Source organism: Engraulis encrasicolus, chromosome 18 (assembly GCF_034702125.1).
Source record: "Engraulis encrasicolus isolate BLACKSEA-1 chromosome 18, IST_EnEncr_1.0, whole genome shotgun sequence".
Classification (NCBI taxonomy): domain Eukaryota; kingdom Metazoa; phylum Chordata; class Actinopteri; order Clupeiformes; family Engraulidae; genus Engraulis; species Engraulis encrasicolus.
In genome coordinates this window covers 24,083,347-24,100,721 of record NC_085874.1, presented here as the reverse complement: position 1 = coordinate 24,100,721, position 17,375 = coordinate 24,083,347, and the positions used below count along the sequence as shown (strand labels likewise).

The window sequence follows — 17,375 nt, the reverse complement described above, 5'->3', positions numbered from 1 at the left end:
TGCACCAAACTATGCGCTAGTTTTTGAAATTATGTCCAAAATGTTCAACCTCGGTTTCATCGGATAAACAGTGTTCAATAGGCCTAAACACATTTTCCCATGCATCTGTTTTGCAAAAATTACTCCATCAAGATTAAACTTTTTGGGCATAATTCCAAAAAGTAGCCTATGGCGCAAAACATAACACAAACTGTTTTACCTGGGGCCTGGTCAGGGATGAATTATGAACAACTACAAATTCCAGTCAGCGATGTCACAAAACCTTCGACCCCCTGTTAGAAAGTAGATGAAGATGGACTAGTAGTTAAAGGGGTATGCCACTATTTTGGGGCTTAGTGCAGTTAAAATCTAAACTTAACCACCTTTATAAACCCCAGCCAACGATTTTAACTTTATTAAGCCCCAACATAGTGGCATACCCCTTTAAGTGTGATATTTAACCTAGGCCTATGTCTAAATTAAAAAAAGAAAAAAAAAAGAATGGCTTCACTAGAATAAAATAGGCTTTGGAATGGCCCAGCCAGAGTTTAGACCCGAATCCCGTCAAACATCTGAGGGTTAATCAGAAGAGGATTGCACAGGAGAGGCCCTCGCAATATGTCATATTTGGAGTGTTTTTGCGAAGAGGAGTGAACAAAATATTGCCACATCATCAAGACTATAAAAACCAAAGGAGCTGGATGTGCATATTTATGCATCCATGTTAATTTAAGTTTGTATCTTCTATTTTGGCCTTTAAAGCGTTGAGTTTGTTTTTTCATTTGCATTGTACAGGTTGGTAGTTTAGAATTAAGTTGGAAAAAGTTGTGAAATTATTTGTTTTTCTGTCATTTTTTATATACAGTGTATATCACTAGCTTAGTGTGTACTTAGCCTAGCTGTATGGCCTTCACAATCTACCACCTCCTTATGGTGCTTAGAGCCCCTGATGTGAGTTAAGAGGCAATTTTCTATGGCTTACACTGTTATCACACCAGTGACTCTAATGCATTGTCTCACATACTCGCTATGTTGCAGTGAAAAAGTGTTACAGTTACCATGGTAACTTGGTGATAGATGCACTAAGGATAGATATTGCTTTTGATGGTGCGTTTGGAGAGGTGACTGCTATTGTGTCATTTGCATGATATACATATCGGCACATACTAATGGATGTGTTCCAATATGCGACCTTGCGTCCTCCACTTGTGCTTGTGGCCTCATACCAGGAGTACATTGTGATGACATCCCTGACAACAGCATTATATTTCAATATCTCGCAAAAGCTCAATTTAAGCTAAATCAAGTAATTTTCTCATGTTCAAACAGGATGGTAAATGAAGAATAGTCCCCCAAAAATTGTTTTGGCTAGGCTGACTGCTGGGAAACTTCATTGTTTTCTCCATGGTGGCGGGGCATCAGCAAAATGCGAGGCCACAAGCACAAGTGGAGGACGCAAGGTCGCATATTGGAATGTACCCATTGTGTCTTTTCTGGCAACTGCTGTGTCAAAGCTCTGTTTCAAACAATTTTCTTTGTTGACACTTTTTCATTTTTTAAGATGTGTGAAAAAGCTTTTGTTGTTAAAATATGATAACTAACAAAATAGCTAAAATGTCCTTATGATTTTGAGGATGAGTATGCACTATATCACAGATATCAGTAATGAGAGTTTTTATTTCGATGGAATGAATCAAGATATCAAAAACTCAGATATTATACCATCAACTTTTAATGCTTTGTACAATGTTTATTTCTGCTTTTGTTGACACAAAGATAAATAAATTGACACTTTAAATTAAGGGCATTACAGATCCCTTGAACACCAAAGAAGTGTGAGAAATCGCACCAGTGCTCCTTGTATTTCTATTACTGAATTACTTTTAGCTGCATCGTACATGCAATTGTGCTATACAAATACAGTTAATAGTACTATTACCCTATCATGAGCAACAGTGTTGTTTCATCATATGCAGTAAACTAAAGTGACAAAACCCAATGTTTTCTTTAATTAAATTAAATGTATGCTTTACAAGAAGCCACGTGTGATGTGTAATGTGAAGAACAGTATTATTTATTGGTTATCCATTCTGCCCTACTAAGACAAAGTGCAGTAACTAGCCTACCACAAGATTTAAACTCAGAAAATGCCTTAAAAGCCTTGGTATTTATATAAAAAATATACCCGATCAGGCAATGTCTTATTTTCTTCCTCTCTCAAACAAACCATACCATGTGGGTGAAGGGGCAATGGCAATGTTCGGGAAGACATGATAGCACCACTTGTGGTGTCCTTGCTTCTTGGAGGACATATGCACTGCCTCGGTCTCCAAACCTGGCCCGGGCATGGCAAACATTTGGCCCGCCATGAGGTCATACAAATGAATGTGTGTGACGAATAAATGTGATTTTCAGTCGCTAAAACTTGAGTGGGTCACATCTCTCCAAAGCATTCACAGAGAGTTAGAGCTTGTGCTAACAGTCTCATAACATAGATTGACAAGAAGGGAAAATGGAAAAACGAAAATCTGTTTTCTGTCCAGACATCCAACTTGTTTCTCGTTGGGTTGGGGCGTTGGTTTGGCCTGCATAATTTGGCCCTTGGGGAAAACTAATTGGAGACCACTGCTGTACTGAATATGTCAATCGAGCTCACAGCTCAGCTCAGATGAGACATCACATCACATCAAGTCACAGTCAACGTTGCTTCTTTGCAGTGCTCAATCAAAATGGGGATCCCTAACAGGCAGACTGTAATCATTCCTCACGGCTTTCCCAGATGACTAGGTCTTTTCAGCACACACACAAACAGCTATCGACTCCCTGTCCTCTCGGCATCCTTTCTTCACACAGCTCATTTGCTGTGCTTCAAGGCATGACACAGGGGCGTAAAGTATACCCCCCCCCAGACCCCGCGAGGCAGGGGGGCCCATATGAGGCGGGGGGCCCACATGGGCCCTTGAATTGAAGAAATGAGCCCCCTCCACGTGATATTAGGCCCTCTTTTTTCGTTCGGGGGGCCCATTCTTGGTATCTTGCAGGGAACCGGGCCTGAAGTACTTGTGTTACGCCAGTGGCATGACAGAACACCTGCAGTTTGAAGACTGAGTTGAAAGCACCCATCCATCCTCCACACTCATTCACCAACCCACCCACCCACACACCAATCCGCCGACTCCTGACTAAAATTATTGACCTGGACCGATCTGGGTCAAGCCTAGAACCAGAGTGTGGAGACTACTAAAGAATTATGTCAGACCTCTATATTTTGTGATTGGCAGCATCAGATACAAAAATCTAAACTAACTAGGGCATAAAAGGTGCCTTTATTATAGCCTGACAAGCCATCCTAAATGTGAGATTAAATGTGAATCTTTAGTCTGGCCCTGATCAATGAGACATCAGAAGATTGTTGATGGGAACAACCCGTTGTTTTTCAAACTGTTCCGTGCCTACCTATTGGCCAACTGCCTATTGGCCAACATCGTCACTCCCTCAAAACCCTGTCCACTTTGCATCCAAAGATTCAAAGCAAATCAAAACAAATCTGCTGCGCTGTGATTGGCCAGCCAGTTTAAGGGCCTGGGGCATTGTCCAAGGCTAGACCCACTCGCAGGCAAAATAATTTTGGCCGCTAGGCGGGTGGGGCTAGTTTACTAGGCTACCTTTATTGCGGCACAGCTGAAAGCATCTGAGACATGCTAAGTCATATTTTAAATCCCAAATGTGTGTGTGTTCGTGTGTGTGTGTGTGTGTGTGTGTGTGTGTGTGTGTGTGTGTGTGTGTGTGTGTGTGTGTGTGTGTGTGTGTGTGTGTGTGTGTGTGTGTGTGTGTATGTGTGTGAGTGAGTGAGTGTACGTGTGCATTTTTATCCAGATATCTGGAAATGCCTAGACACTTGGAAAGAGAGACGGAATTCTCTCTTCACAAATTCTCTCTTTCTGATGGACACGAATACAGTACATGAACCTATAACGGCACAACCAGACACCTCTGTGATTGGGCTGTTATTGTAACACAGAGAAAAAAGGAGCCAAGTCTGGCAGCGCATCTTTTTTTCTTTTTTCAAACCTTCTTTCCTCTGGGGTGTTTTGCTTTTTGTGTGCTCAGGCCTCAACATGTGGAGTTTCCCTGAGGCGGGCAGAGCTGCTTTTATGTGCAATGCTGTACTGTAGGCTACACATAGTAAAATGGATAGAGGTGTGTCGTTCATGAACGAGCCGGTTCTTTTGAACGGCTCCCTGAAGTGAACGATGGGAACCGAATCACAGCTGGGGGAGCCACTCGACCGTTATTTCGTTCATTCGTTCATTTTTCACGTGACCTCGACCAGAGTAATTAAATTTGGGAAAAAACACAATTGTTTACCTCAAAGAGAGGCAAAAACGGTCTTTAGAAGCAGGAGAATAATCAGTTGTTGTTTGGACAAAATTACCTTGAGATGGAGTCAAAATATTACATTCTTAACACTGAATACATCATTTAAAAAAGAGCCAAAAGAGCCAGTTTTTTGAACGGCTCTTTGAAAGGAACGAGCCACTAAGATCCGGATCCCGTCAAAGAGCCATAAATCCCATCTCTAAAAATGGAGTGCTTGGGATTCATCGAATTGTGCAGAGCACTCTACTGCTCTATTCAATGTTGTGAGGGGGTGAGATACAATCTTCACACATAGTGAGACTTTATTTTTTCTGAATCTGTGTCTCTCTTGTCCTTTCCGACACATTATGTGCCAGTCTCTGTATCTGTGAGTCTCTCTACATATTTCTGTCTCTCTCCCCGTCTTTCAGTTCAGTCCAAACAGACTCATCTGGTTGGTTGATGGTGATCTTTTTGTTCCTTTTATGTTGCCATAGCACTACCGGTCTAGCCAGGCTAAGCCGTCCATGTGACACAAGTCATGTGACACTAGTCAGGCCAAGAGCAATACAAGTACGTTTCTGATCTCCCGAACAATCGGGAACTCCTCCCACTTTGTCAGGAAGCAAACAATCATTAGCAAACTAAGGGAGGCGGGTCAACCATGCCGTTTGGGAGATGTTAATTGTTATGCTCTTGGTCAGACCAAGTCTCGAAGCGAAGAGATTTAAAAGTCAATGATAATCGGGCTACTACCGGTCCACACTGGTCTCCGCCAGGCGGTTGTTCATGATACCGAGTGCTCCCACACCTCCAGAGAAGCCGTTGTGTCTGGAGCCGGAGCCAGGCTGTCGAGGGTGCCCGTTAGCGTTAGCCATCTCCGACAGCTGCTTCTGCATGATGGCCAGGTTGACCTTGTTTGCAGCCAGGAAGTCCCTCATGGAGATCATCTCTCCCGACATGCGCCGTCCGTCCGTCTCGCTCTCATTCACCGCGTCCGTCTCGATGGAAGGGTTGCGGTTCTGCCGGGTGCCGCCGACGCCGTGGCGCGTGCTGCGGCCCGGGGCCACCGCGTTTCGTCGCGCATGGTGGTGGTGGTGGTTGTGGCCACCACCCCTTACAGTGCCGCCAAACCACAGCGCCCCCTCTGGCCAGCAGCAGCCGCACAGCAGCTCCAGGCGGCGGAGCAGCCAGTTGAGCACCTGCTTGATCACGATGGAGATGACGTTGAAGAGCGAGTAGATGCAGCAGACACCCGTCAGGATGCACAGGAAGTTGGCCAGCCGGTAGGCCAGCTGCGCCTCGTAGGCCTGCCGCTGCCCGCTCACCATGTCCCCGAAGCCAATGGTGCTGAAAGCCACGAAGCAGAAGTAGACCGAGTCCAGGTAGCCCCAGCCCTCCACGGACGCGTACATGGCCGACGCGCAGCAGGAAACCAAAATGGCCGCCACGCCCAAGATGAGCATCACACAGTACACCGAGGGCTTCCAGCCGCCGTCCGGGCCGCCCCTGCCCCCACCACGGTTGCGAGCAAATCCACCTTCAGGCGGGCGGCCATTTTGGGGGAGGATGGCCTTGCGGCGGTGGCGGTGCTCGTGACAGAGCTTGAGGACGAGAGCGATGACGGTGATGACGCGCTCCAGGAAGAGGTTGAAGAACAGGATGGTGGCCGCGCAGCCTATCAGGCCGTAGAAAATGAGGAAGACCTTTCCGGCGACGGTGGCTGGCGTGGTCATGCCAAACCCTGTGTGCCAGGAAAAAAGCAAACAAACAACACATAACATTATATTATGTTGAGGAGATGCTTTTACATAATATATAATAATATAATATACATAATATATTATATATTATATATATATAATAAATTACTCGTGATTATTACATAATTATTATGCAGGAGATGACACATAGGTGACTGGATTTCAAACTCAGAGTCACATGTCCCTGAGAACGAAACTGAGAAAAATCGCCATTTAAGATATTTTCTGTTCTTTATGGTTTTCACTGTTCTGCAGTTGAGCTACTCAATGCTGCAGTATTTGGCTTATCTAAAAGCAAACATTTTGTCTTTAAAAGGGCTAACTTCATGTCTTTTTCATGGGCAAGAGAAATGTTAAGAACTGATTTCTTTGTTTTCTACTTCACGAAGGGAACACATTCAAAAGGACACACATTCATCAGATACACGCATTATCAGATTCCCATGTGTAAGGTATTATTGTAAAGGTCACAATCTCCATCAGAATCAATGATGAACTCAATATGCCCCCGGGCTTACTTGCAGCCTGTTTTCTTGAGGCTAGTCACAACTAATACGGGATTCAAACACCGACTTCGAACCTATATTCAACCTGAGATTCAACTGATACTGGATTCAAACCTGCAATGCATCCATACAATTCATTCAATTTTGGTGCTACAATTCAGTACATCCATACAGTTCATCCTGATGTCATAAAAAGGCATTTCAGATGTTTTTACATGCATTTAGTCTTTGCCACATGTGACTGTGGTCAGTGTGTGCTGATTACGGCTACTGAACCCAGTCATGGATTACGAGTCCATGGGACCCGGGGCCAGACGGCAAGAAAATCAGTGAAGATTTTTGGTATAGTGGAGATGTTAGAGAGCCTTTGTTGTTGGAGATTTGGGGGTTTGTACACTGAGAAAAAATACAGATAAATGTGTAATTTGAACACAGTATCAGAACACAAATATATTGTTATGTTATGTTGGAAACAACCAAATGTAAACACCTGCAAACGGATCAATATTTAGCATCTCATGATGTCATGTGATTTTAAAGATTTTAAAGATGTGTATATAGATTTTATTTAGACATTTTCAAAACAAAGCCTGTGGGTTTATGCATTTTATTGTTACATTATCTTTTCATATGCTCCAGATTATGACACTCTTGAAAAAAATAACATGATTCCGCTGATTGCACCTGAAGAACTCTTCCCCACCCACCCACACAATCAGTATCTTGCTATGTCAACACAACTTATCTGGCGAGCATCTTCCCAGTGCAGCTGCTGCCCTGTCATCAGTGGTTCCCTTTTTAGCGAGGACTGGAGAAGGGAAAGGAAAGAGGGATCAAGGGCTCATTAAAGAGCAGATCTTAATTGGCTCATAATGAGCCACATGTGAACCACTCCCCTTATGTCAACAGCCCTCCTCTCTCTCCCTCTCTCTCACACACACACTTTCTCTCACTCTCTCTTTCTCTATATACATATTCTCTCTCGTTCTCTCTCTCTCTCTCTCTCTCTCTCTCTCTCTCTCTCTCTCTCTCTCTCTCTCTCTCTCACACACACACATACACATACACACACACACACACACACACACACACACACACACACACACACACACACACACACACACACACACACACACACACACACACACACACACACACACACACACACACACACACACTGTTGCCTCCCCCCTCCTTCAGGCAGCAAATGCTGGGGCTTCAAACACACTCACCGTTAGGGGCAGGTTGCCATTGGTGATGACTGACAACCAGACCTTTGACTCTCTCTAATCCTCACTCTCTGGCTGTCATTCTCTCTTTTCCTCCCTCTCTCTCTCTTGCTCTCTCTCCCCCAAACCAGTGGTTCTCAACCTTGGGGTCGGGACCCCATATGGGTTCGCCTTAAATGTCTTGGTGTGTGAAAAGAATACTGATACCCATTAAAATTAATATTCTGGTTGAAATGCCACATTCATCCTTGTATCTATTCAGAAATATCTGCTTAATAGCCTACAAGTTAGCACAGTATTGTTTGGTGAGTGCAAGTGTCATGTGTACATATATTGACTTGTGGCTATTGATCAATTGGTGCTGATGGGCAAATAATCAGCCAGGCAAACATGACCAGTCTTGGTAAGAGCACTGTCAGAAGAAATGCTTTGATGCTTATTTCTCTCCGACACCAGCAGCCATTTAAGGCAACTCATACATTCTAAGCACGATTTCATGAAAGAGATAAAACCATCATATAGGCACGCACAAGAGCAGCCTATTAGTATCATCCTCTTGGTCCTACACATCCTCACATGACGTGCATGCATAGTTATTCATTTCTGAATATGGGAGTGATGTCTCTACATAGGAGGATAGCCGAGAATGGAGGGGACAAAAAAACCCTGGGAAAATGTTGTGTTAATTCAACACTTAGGATTCTGGAAGTATACTCTAGGACCAAATATAATGCAAAAGCTGTTAAATTATCTGTGTGTATCCATATCTCTAACCCATTTTAGCCTAAGGCACCTGCAAAAAAGGGTCTGCTTAATGTCTAAGCCCTTTTTGGGAAAAGGTGGCCTCTGCCTAAAACCTAATTATCTCAGCCTCCAAACCATAAATACATTAAATAAGTCACATTTAAAAACTAGGACCCTCATCTTGCATTAGAATGTGTTCATTCAGCTCTAACATACCCACATTTTAAACAAACAAAAAAAACCCTTAAAATCTCAAGAGTCTGAATGCAACATAGGGCCTATATGTCGCTCCAGGCGCCAAAGGTCAAGCAACATACACGCAGCATCAGGCCAAAAAGGGGTTAATCTCATGGTTTGCCATGGAGCTTGAATGGAGAGGCGTTCAACAATGAGTCACCTTTCAACAGCTGTGCCGTCCCTTGATGATGGGACATCATAGATCCGAGCACTTATAGCTCTGAGCACTTTAGTTCAGGTCACTAGCTCCATTCACTTCATATGTAATCATCAGACACAAGGGATGAACTGCTATTAGGTCAATTTAATGGCACATAACAGGTAAATACATTGGTTTTGTTTCAGATTGGGACACATCCAGGGAAGTTCCAAGATGTGTCTACTCTCTACTAGGCCTACCTATTATGCGGCTAAAACAAAAATGTTGTATGAAAAGAAATTTGAATGAAGTTCTGAAATTGGAAATTTCAGTAACCATGATATTTTGGATAGACTTATATGATGTTTAGTATAGTATGATGCAGCTTGTCAGCTTCATGACAAAGTCAACCTAGAAACATTGATAGAATACATTTTGGATCATTGATAACGTATGTCTATGCCACATGTGAGACAACAAAAACAAAGACACAAACAAACAAACGAAACGAAACAAAAAAAAACCCCAAAACGTACCAATTGTTGACACCACTGTGCAGACAAAATAGAAGGCGCCAGTGAAGTCCCACCTTGGTCTTGTGCTGTCTACTCGAATACCTACAACATTTGCCTCCTCATAGTTCCTCAGAAAGTTCCCCAGGTCTCTCTTGCTCAGATTATACTTTTGGCTGAAGTGCTCAAACCGCAGCGCCCATCGCTCTTTTGCCTGTTTCTCCTTCGGCTGCTCCAGCGCTGAAAAGACTGCGGCTCCACACAGGAGGTAAAGTATTATCAACACCGCCAACAGAAGGAATCTCGCATTGTCTTCATTGAACGGACCGAAGCCACAACAGCCACTCCGGCAAGCCATGGCAGTATGTGGTGGTGACTGTGGAACAGGTGTCCCCGAGGCGCCACCGCATCCTCACCAAATCACAGCTGGCAAGTTACTAGGATATGAGCACATCACAATTTCACTGTTTAGTGTGTCCAACTAACACTCCGAGTCTCGAGTTTCTAGCTTCTGAACGCGTTAAAACGAGCGCGTATTTGGAGACATCGTCTCAGAATGAGAACGTGACGCACTTTGAGTTGTAAACAACGTACCGTGAGCTTTTTGCGGTTTGTAGGCTACTTGCTCGCCCTCCCTCGTCGCTCTGCATTTCTCATCAATATTCCATCGAGCGCCGAAGCTGATCTGCAGCTGACCTAACCTCTCCACACGGTCGGGGGTTAGAGTGAGGTTCTTCGAAACCAGACTGAAATCCTAGTATGGCGCACTGACAATAGTAAAGCAATCACTGACATTCCCCCTAAAATTGTTGGCTATAAGGTGAGTATTTGTGTAATTACAGAATAACACATATAGGTTTAAACCCATTCCAAAGGTAAAATAATATATATTGCCCTACACTGAGCTGAATCAGTTGAATCAAATCAGACCAAATCAGTGTGATGTGCAAAATTTTTGAACTTCCATTCAATAAATCACAAGAAATGCAATTAACCTAAGGCTATCCCTGTACCTTGTGGACGCTTAACAATAGGGTTTCACACTTAGTACTGTATCATTGGTTTCACACAGACCTCACACAAATGAAATCACAAAGTAATTTGATAAAGTTAACTTTTTTTGTTGTCTTTATACTCATTTTCACATCTACTGGATAAAGTGGTCAACCACCATCTATTCTGATTCAAATGACGGTGCCATTTTATCTCGTAGGCACTGTATTCTGGACATCGTTCCATGTATGGATAGGCCTTATATATGAATCTGAAGCTGGTAATCATAAAACAATAATTGAAAGGAATTGTGTGCACTGATGCATTGAAGTGATGCGAATATAAGAGCATCAGCCGTGGATGTAACAGGACTGTAATGACCTAGCTGAAATGGCTGAAGAGCAATGCCAAGCATGATCCCAACATTTGCCAATGTGTGGTGATTTGTGTTTTGGGAGAGGGAGCAGACATTGTCAGCACAAAGTGATCGATAAACGTTGACCTTTTGAATTTGGTTAGAGGACTACAGAGATTAGCCAGAGACGTTGCACACAAACTTTTGGCAAATGTCACCACAGTTACCGTAGCAGAAATTGAATTATGTATGTGACATTGAGAAAGAGCTATTCATAGAATGAATGTCAACTTTGTTGGAACATTGATCAGATGCATAGCCTACCTTCTAATTTTATGTAGGCCTAACATCACAAAGGCTACTTGTTGCATTTTTACCTTTGTCTTCATGTGAAGGATAAAGGTCTGTTATATTACAAACAGCCTGTTGAATGTAACAATGGGGCGGTGGTAGCTCAGCTGGTAGAGCCGTTCGGCAACCCAAAGGCTGCAAGTTCGAGCCCTGCTCGGCCTGACTCCATCATTAGCCTTGGTCTCATTAGCCGCGCTTCAGCGGCCCGGGGCCGCCCGGGGCTCAGGAGAGTGGCCGGCTCGGAGCTGCCGGCCCCGGGCCATATTTTGCCTGATCGGACTCATAGCCGACCCCAGGCACATTCAGGTACACGCCTTGTTTGTGAAACGTCAGTCGGGCACAGCCCACTTTCGCCCCAAATCACAGAAGGACAACAACAGAACAACGACAAAGAAGGAGAAGAAAACGGAGCAAACTCTGCTGGAGCAGGTCGCCGTTTGGCTCGTAGCCTACGGACAAAGACGACAAGAACTGCAAAGAAAATGGCTTGCCTTTCAAGAACAGTTTTATTACATGGCAAAGTTGTCGATTCAGAAGCTGTATGGGACGCAGCGCATGTTAAGAAGACAAAGACGCATGAAAATACGAGCAGCTCGACAACTGAGAGAGTGAACAGAAGGAGACGTGCGAACATGCCCAGTTAATCCCCCCAATAGCGCACAGAAGCATGAGCCCCGGACATAGCGAGACATGAATGTGCAGGTAATTGAATAAGTTACCATGTGAAAGGAGACCAAATCCCGGAGACATAGCACCTTCATCAGTTGCTATAGAAAATTATGAGCCCCGGACATAGCGACACACCCCCTCGTTGCGGCGTGCCACCTGTCTATTCATGGTGAATGTGCAGGTAATTGAATAAGTTACCATGTGAAAAGAGACCAAATCCCGGAGACATAGCATCTTCATCAGCTGCTATAGAAAATGATGAGCCAGGGGAATAGCGACTATTTATTAAAGTAGCCACGGAAGTAGCGTAGCCTACAAGTCGTTCAATCTGCATAACATCGGTGTGTGTCCTGCAGGGAATTCTAAGTGTGCGCACTATGGCACATGTCTGCAAAACGTATGCCTATGGTTTAGTATGTCTGCAAAACATGAGACACTAGGGCAGCAGAGTGAGGATGATTTTAAATAGGCCTAAGTCAATAACAGCTGTGCTTTACTGTGTAATAATGTGGCTGCATGGGGGACTTATCGCTAAATTCTGGGCAAATTATTAGTTTGGGGTGTTTGGCTTTCTTATGGCATAATTTCATAAGATGCAACTTTGGCACTTCTGTTTGTGTTTTTAAAGTTATTTAGCCAACATAACTTTTTTGTTGTTATCAGGGCATCATGGGCACCACTACACTTAAACTTGGGATGTCATAGCTAAGTCATGTCGGCTTTTTCTGCTTTTAGCCGCCAACTCTTGTGCCATTATCGTGATTTGGCATGCTTTCCACTGGACACCAATAAAAAGTGTCTCACAAATACTCACACATGACATTTATGTCGGCTTATTTAGCTTTTGCGCTATTATCGCCGAAGGTCTGGTAGGCTATATCGCACGTGGGCTATATCGCCCGAGGTTGACCCCGCCTCCGAGCCTCGGCGGTGCTTGCTGGCCCATCGAATTCGACGGGCCAGGGAAAGCGGCCCTTAGCCCCACAACCTGGCCCGGCGGCCATCTTTAGCACCTAGCCCCCTTTTGATGAGATCACCGTCAGCCCCCTTTTGTCCGGGCCAGCCCGGGGCTGGCCCTGCAGTGAGACTAAGGCTACAAGCTACATGCCCTTGAGCAAGATACTTAACCCCAAGTTTCTCCTGGTGGCAGGGTGGTACTCTGAGTGGTTGCCACGGCCACCGGTGTGTGAGTGTGAATGGGTGAATGTGAGGCATACAAGGTAAAATGCTTTGAGTGGAAAGGTGATATATAAAATGCAGTCCATTTACCATGGATGTTGGTGATCGAATAAACAAAGAATTCATTCAGTTGCATTGGCTACTGATCGCCGCCTGGAACATGACCATTGCAGGAACGGCCCCAGTTTATCTGAAGGACTTATGTTGCTGGACTCCCAGTCAAGACTGTTCTCTGTTGTTGTTGTTCCCCAGTGGTGGAACGGTCTCCCAGAGGCAGCAGACATTGACAGTAATGTCTCTCTCTCTCTCTCTCTCTCTCTCTCTCTCTCTCTCTCTCTCTCTCTCTCTCTCTCTCTCTCTCTCTCTCTCTCTCTCTCTCTCTCTCTCTCTCACACACACACTCACTCACACACACACACACACACAAACACACACCAGCATGAACATACTCATACAAGAATTGACATTCTTTCTCTGGCACATTCACTCACAAGACACACTCACACATGTGCAGTTTTCAAACACTAACATATTGGTGCAACACACACACACACACACACACACACACACACACACACACACACACACACACACACACACACACACACACACACACACACACACACACACACACACACACACACACACACACACACAGCAGCAGCAGCAGCAGCAGAACTGCAATCAGTGGTTTTGCAAGTAAAGTGAAATGTATAGATCTGTATACAAGGTGCAAGAATGAAGTGCGGAGCAGGCTGTTCCTCTCACACCAGTTGATGAGTTGCTGTACCTCCTCTCTGTACGCTGAGTCATCGTTGTCTCTGATGAGGCAATTTAGAGAGTCAACATCTTAGAGTGTATTTGGTCCCAGAGTACTCTAAGTGTTGAATTAACACTGTATTTTCACTGTAGTTTGTAGTATGAAAAAAATGTGTGAGCTGCGCAAAATGGTAACTAGACTTATCTTTTTGGCTCCAACAGTTCTTCATTGGACAAATGCTTTCTTGAGATACCCATGCAGATGGTAAGATCCACTTCAAAATTCAAGGTGTGTTTTATTTTACTGTAAACAGGACATACCATATACCAGGCCTGGACTGGAATGCCAATAGTTATTTGTATAATCTAGGAGCAGAAAAGTACACTATAAACCAATTAGTGACAGATGTAATGGCTATAATTGTTGGAAGTTGTAAAAGACAATTGGATTGGTGTGAGAGTGATAGTGAGATACAGACAGAGAACAATTTGTCATGACAAAAATGTTGATTGAAAATGACAGGTAGTACTAAGTCCTGCTGTGATTGTGCTGACCACTAACAACATGGACCAGAAGACATTCACTATGTTTACATGAGACATTTAATTCCGAATTAACTCACTTTAATTCTGAATAGAGGTTAATTTCTTTTTGAAAATGTCATGTAAACACTTCCCAATTCGGAATTAAATGAAAGATCAGTAAATTCAACCAAACTATTTAATTCGGAATTATTAGTTCGGAATTAAAAGCGCCATGTAACTGTAGCCAATGTTGATGTGCATTCTATGTAGGAGATGAGTATGAAAATTCACGACATGGGGTTAGGCCATGCAATATTTAGTGATTTAAAATATATAACCAGAGCAACAGAAAAAGAAAATACTAGGGGTCTCAATCCAGGCTTAACATTAGAAATAATGGTTTTACTGGTTGACGCTTTTGCAAATCTGCCTCATATCGACATGGCATGTAGAAAGAAGGATAATTGTAATGTTATGAGTAGGTTATGCCACTTTTGTGGCATTATCTCATTAGTGCTAATCACTTAATCACATAGCCTAACAAGGCTAAATGCTAATTGGCCAACACACTACATGTGTGACTGCACCACAGGCCCAAATGCAGGGGCGCAACTACTCTTTTCTGGGGGGGTATGCAAGAACGATTTTGGCTACTCAATGTGTTAAGAGTCTCTCAGTGCAGTTAAAAAAAGTCCAACGTATATTACAGAGCAGCTATCCCAGGGGACGAGGAAGGTAGGGTGTAGTGTAGTGGTGGGTAATTGTTCTATGTTAGGGTGTAATGAGTTGCTGTTCTGTGTCTAATGTGCTTGTTCTGGAGCTTCTGCCATAGGGGTGATGGGTGGGGTGAAGGATAGCCTACATTTGTAATTTCATCTACAGAGAAAATAATCCGAGGTAGGGGGTGGGGTGTAGATGAGTGTGTAAGTGTTTTTTTTTTGGGGGGGGGGTTTGGTTCATGCAGTCCAGTCATCAATGATGATCTCTTTCAGTGTATCCTTCTGTGTGGTGTTGAAGAGATGGAGGGACAGACAGAGAGAGAGAGAGAGAGAGAGAGAGATTGAAGAGATTGAAGAGGGTAATACAGAGTGGACCATAGTTTGCATGAATGAATGAATGAGAGAGCGGTGGGGGAGAAGACAAGAGAGAGAGAGAGAGAGAGAGAGAGAGAGAGAGAGAGAGGGAGATGGGAGAGCAAGAAAGGGAGAGTGATGCCCTTGAAAGGCAATTACGCATGGTTGTGTGCTGTCCTCTCAAAGAGCCATTTTAAGGGGCGAGAGAGTTATTGTATTGCCACAGGTCTATGTGCGTGGGCTGCATTGAGCCAATCAATTCACTTCCCTCAGCCCGACTGCCTGTCAGGGTCATCTTTTTCCAAACTGATCCAATCTTATGTTTTCCTCTTTTGCTGTGGCAAAATTATTCAACTTGCGATTGTGTGCATGCAGTCTCTCTCCCTCTCTCTCTCTCTCTCTCTCTCTCTCTCTCTCTCTCTCTCTCTCTCTCTCTCTCTCTCTCTCTCTCCCACCCCCACACACACACACACACACACACACACACACACACACACACACACACACACACACACACACACACACACACACACACACACACACACACACACACACAAGCAAGCACACAACACACAAATAAGCATTACAAAATGGATATGTTAGTTCAATAAAAGCAATTACAGCAACACTTGAAATGAAAGAAGAAGAAAAATCAATTGATTTTGCACAAAGAGGAAAGGCTGCTAATTGCAGCTAATCAAGCTGGCCCACGTACACAAATGAGATGAGAGGAGAATAGTCGGAGGTGCTAGCTGTCACAGACTGTGTGTGTGTGTGTGTGTGTGTGTGTGTGTGTGTGTGTGTGTGTGTGTGTGTGTGTGTGTGTGTGTGTGTGTGTGTGTGTGTGTGTGTGTGTGTGCGCGTGCGTGCGCGTGCGTGTGTGTGTGCATGCTTGCAGGTGCGTGGGTGTGTGCCTGCCGAGTCCTCTTGACCTCTGTGTTAGGACTGCTTGCCTCTGACTCCTCAGCCTATTACCATATCCTCGTACTAATTAGGTGCCCTTTATGTCAAGACGATTGCTAGGGAAAACAATATTTTATCATAAGTGCCTTTCGTTTACACGGCAATCCCGCCATCGGGGCCTTAAAATGCAAAACATCTGAAGACTCCTTTCATTGTGGGGAGTCCCAAAAGAAAGTCCCAAGTCCCAAAAGAAAACGAAAACAATGACACTTGGTATTGCTTGAAAGGACCACAGCGCACTGCATGTCTGCATGTCAATTGCATTTAGATCTAGAGATAATGAGTGCATATGTCTTTCTTTTGGATAATGATCCGGCACGGCACAGGCCTGCTGCATAGATACACGTACGTATTCACCAGTTGAGATTCACCATAGATGAACTAACTCCCTCTGGGCTCCCGTGTAGCCTAACTGGCCTGGAGATCATTATGGAAGTGCTGCAATACCAGCTGTCTCTGTGTTTAAGTTCAAATATTTTCAACTCGGAAACCGCCCATATCGCATCGCTTGTACACTCCTCGCCAACTCGCCTCCTCGCCTCGCTGGGACACATAGACATTCTATTGATTTCACTCACTGAGCGAGCAACTAGCAGGGATGTGTGTGAACAGTCAGTCATGTGTAAGTGGTTTGGGCATCAGACTTGAAGCCTTAAGGTTGTCGGTTCGACTGCCGACCTGCCAGGTTGGTAGGGGGAGTAATTAACCAGTGCTACTCCCATTGCATTTTTCATCCTTTGATCTAGGGATAATGAGAGCATATGTCTTTCTTTTCGATAATGATCCGGCACAAGCCTGCTGCATAGATACGTGTTCACCAGTTGATATTCACCATAGATGAACTAACTCCCTGTGGGCTCTCATGTAGCCTAACTGGCCCGGAGCTCATTACGGAAGCAGTGCAATATACCAGCTGTCTCTGTGTTTCCACTAATTTAGTCCGCAAATGGAGAAGTGCACCTTGGAGCTAGTGCATGCGGCTGGCAAGGGAACAAACCATTGCAGACGGTGGGGAACAGATGGTTATGGTGGTTCTTGTT

The 17,375-nt window shown here is 44.2% G+C and overlaps 1 protein-coding gene across 1 annotated transcript; it reads right to left on the bottom strand.

Annotated features, from left to right (window-relative positions):
- Positions 1 to 5,090: 5,090 nt before the first annotated feature.
- Positions 5,091 to 9,826, bottom strand: kcnk13b (potassium channel, subfamily K, member 13b). The gene is made up of 2 exons (XM_063222433.1): positions 9,493 to 9,826; positions 5,091 to 6,082 (listed from the first exon to the last, which is right to left on the bottom strand). The coding sequence occupies exons 1-2, from the start codon at positions 9,824 to 9,826 to the stop codon at positions 5,091 to 5,093; spliced, it is 1,326 nt and encodes a 441-aa protein (XP_063078503.1).
- Between the last annotated feature and the right edge of the window lie 7,549 nt (positions 9,827 to 17,375).

What these genes read in the sequence shown, in the direction of transcription:
- kcnk13b (XM_063222433.1), bottom strand. Translation starts at nt 9,826, where the DNA reads ATGGCTTGCCGGAGTGGCTGTTGTGGCTTCGGTCCGTTCAATGAAGAC. An exon ending in CACAGTGGTGTCAACAATTG is followed by an intron (nt 6,083 to 9,492) that starts GTACGTTTTGGG and finishes CCTGGCACACAG; the next exon opens with GGTTTGGCATGACCACGCCA.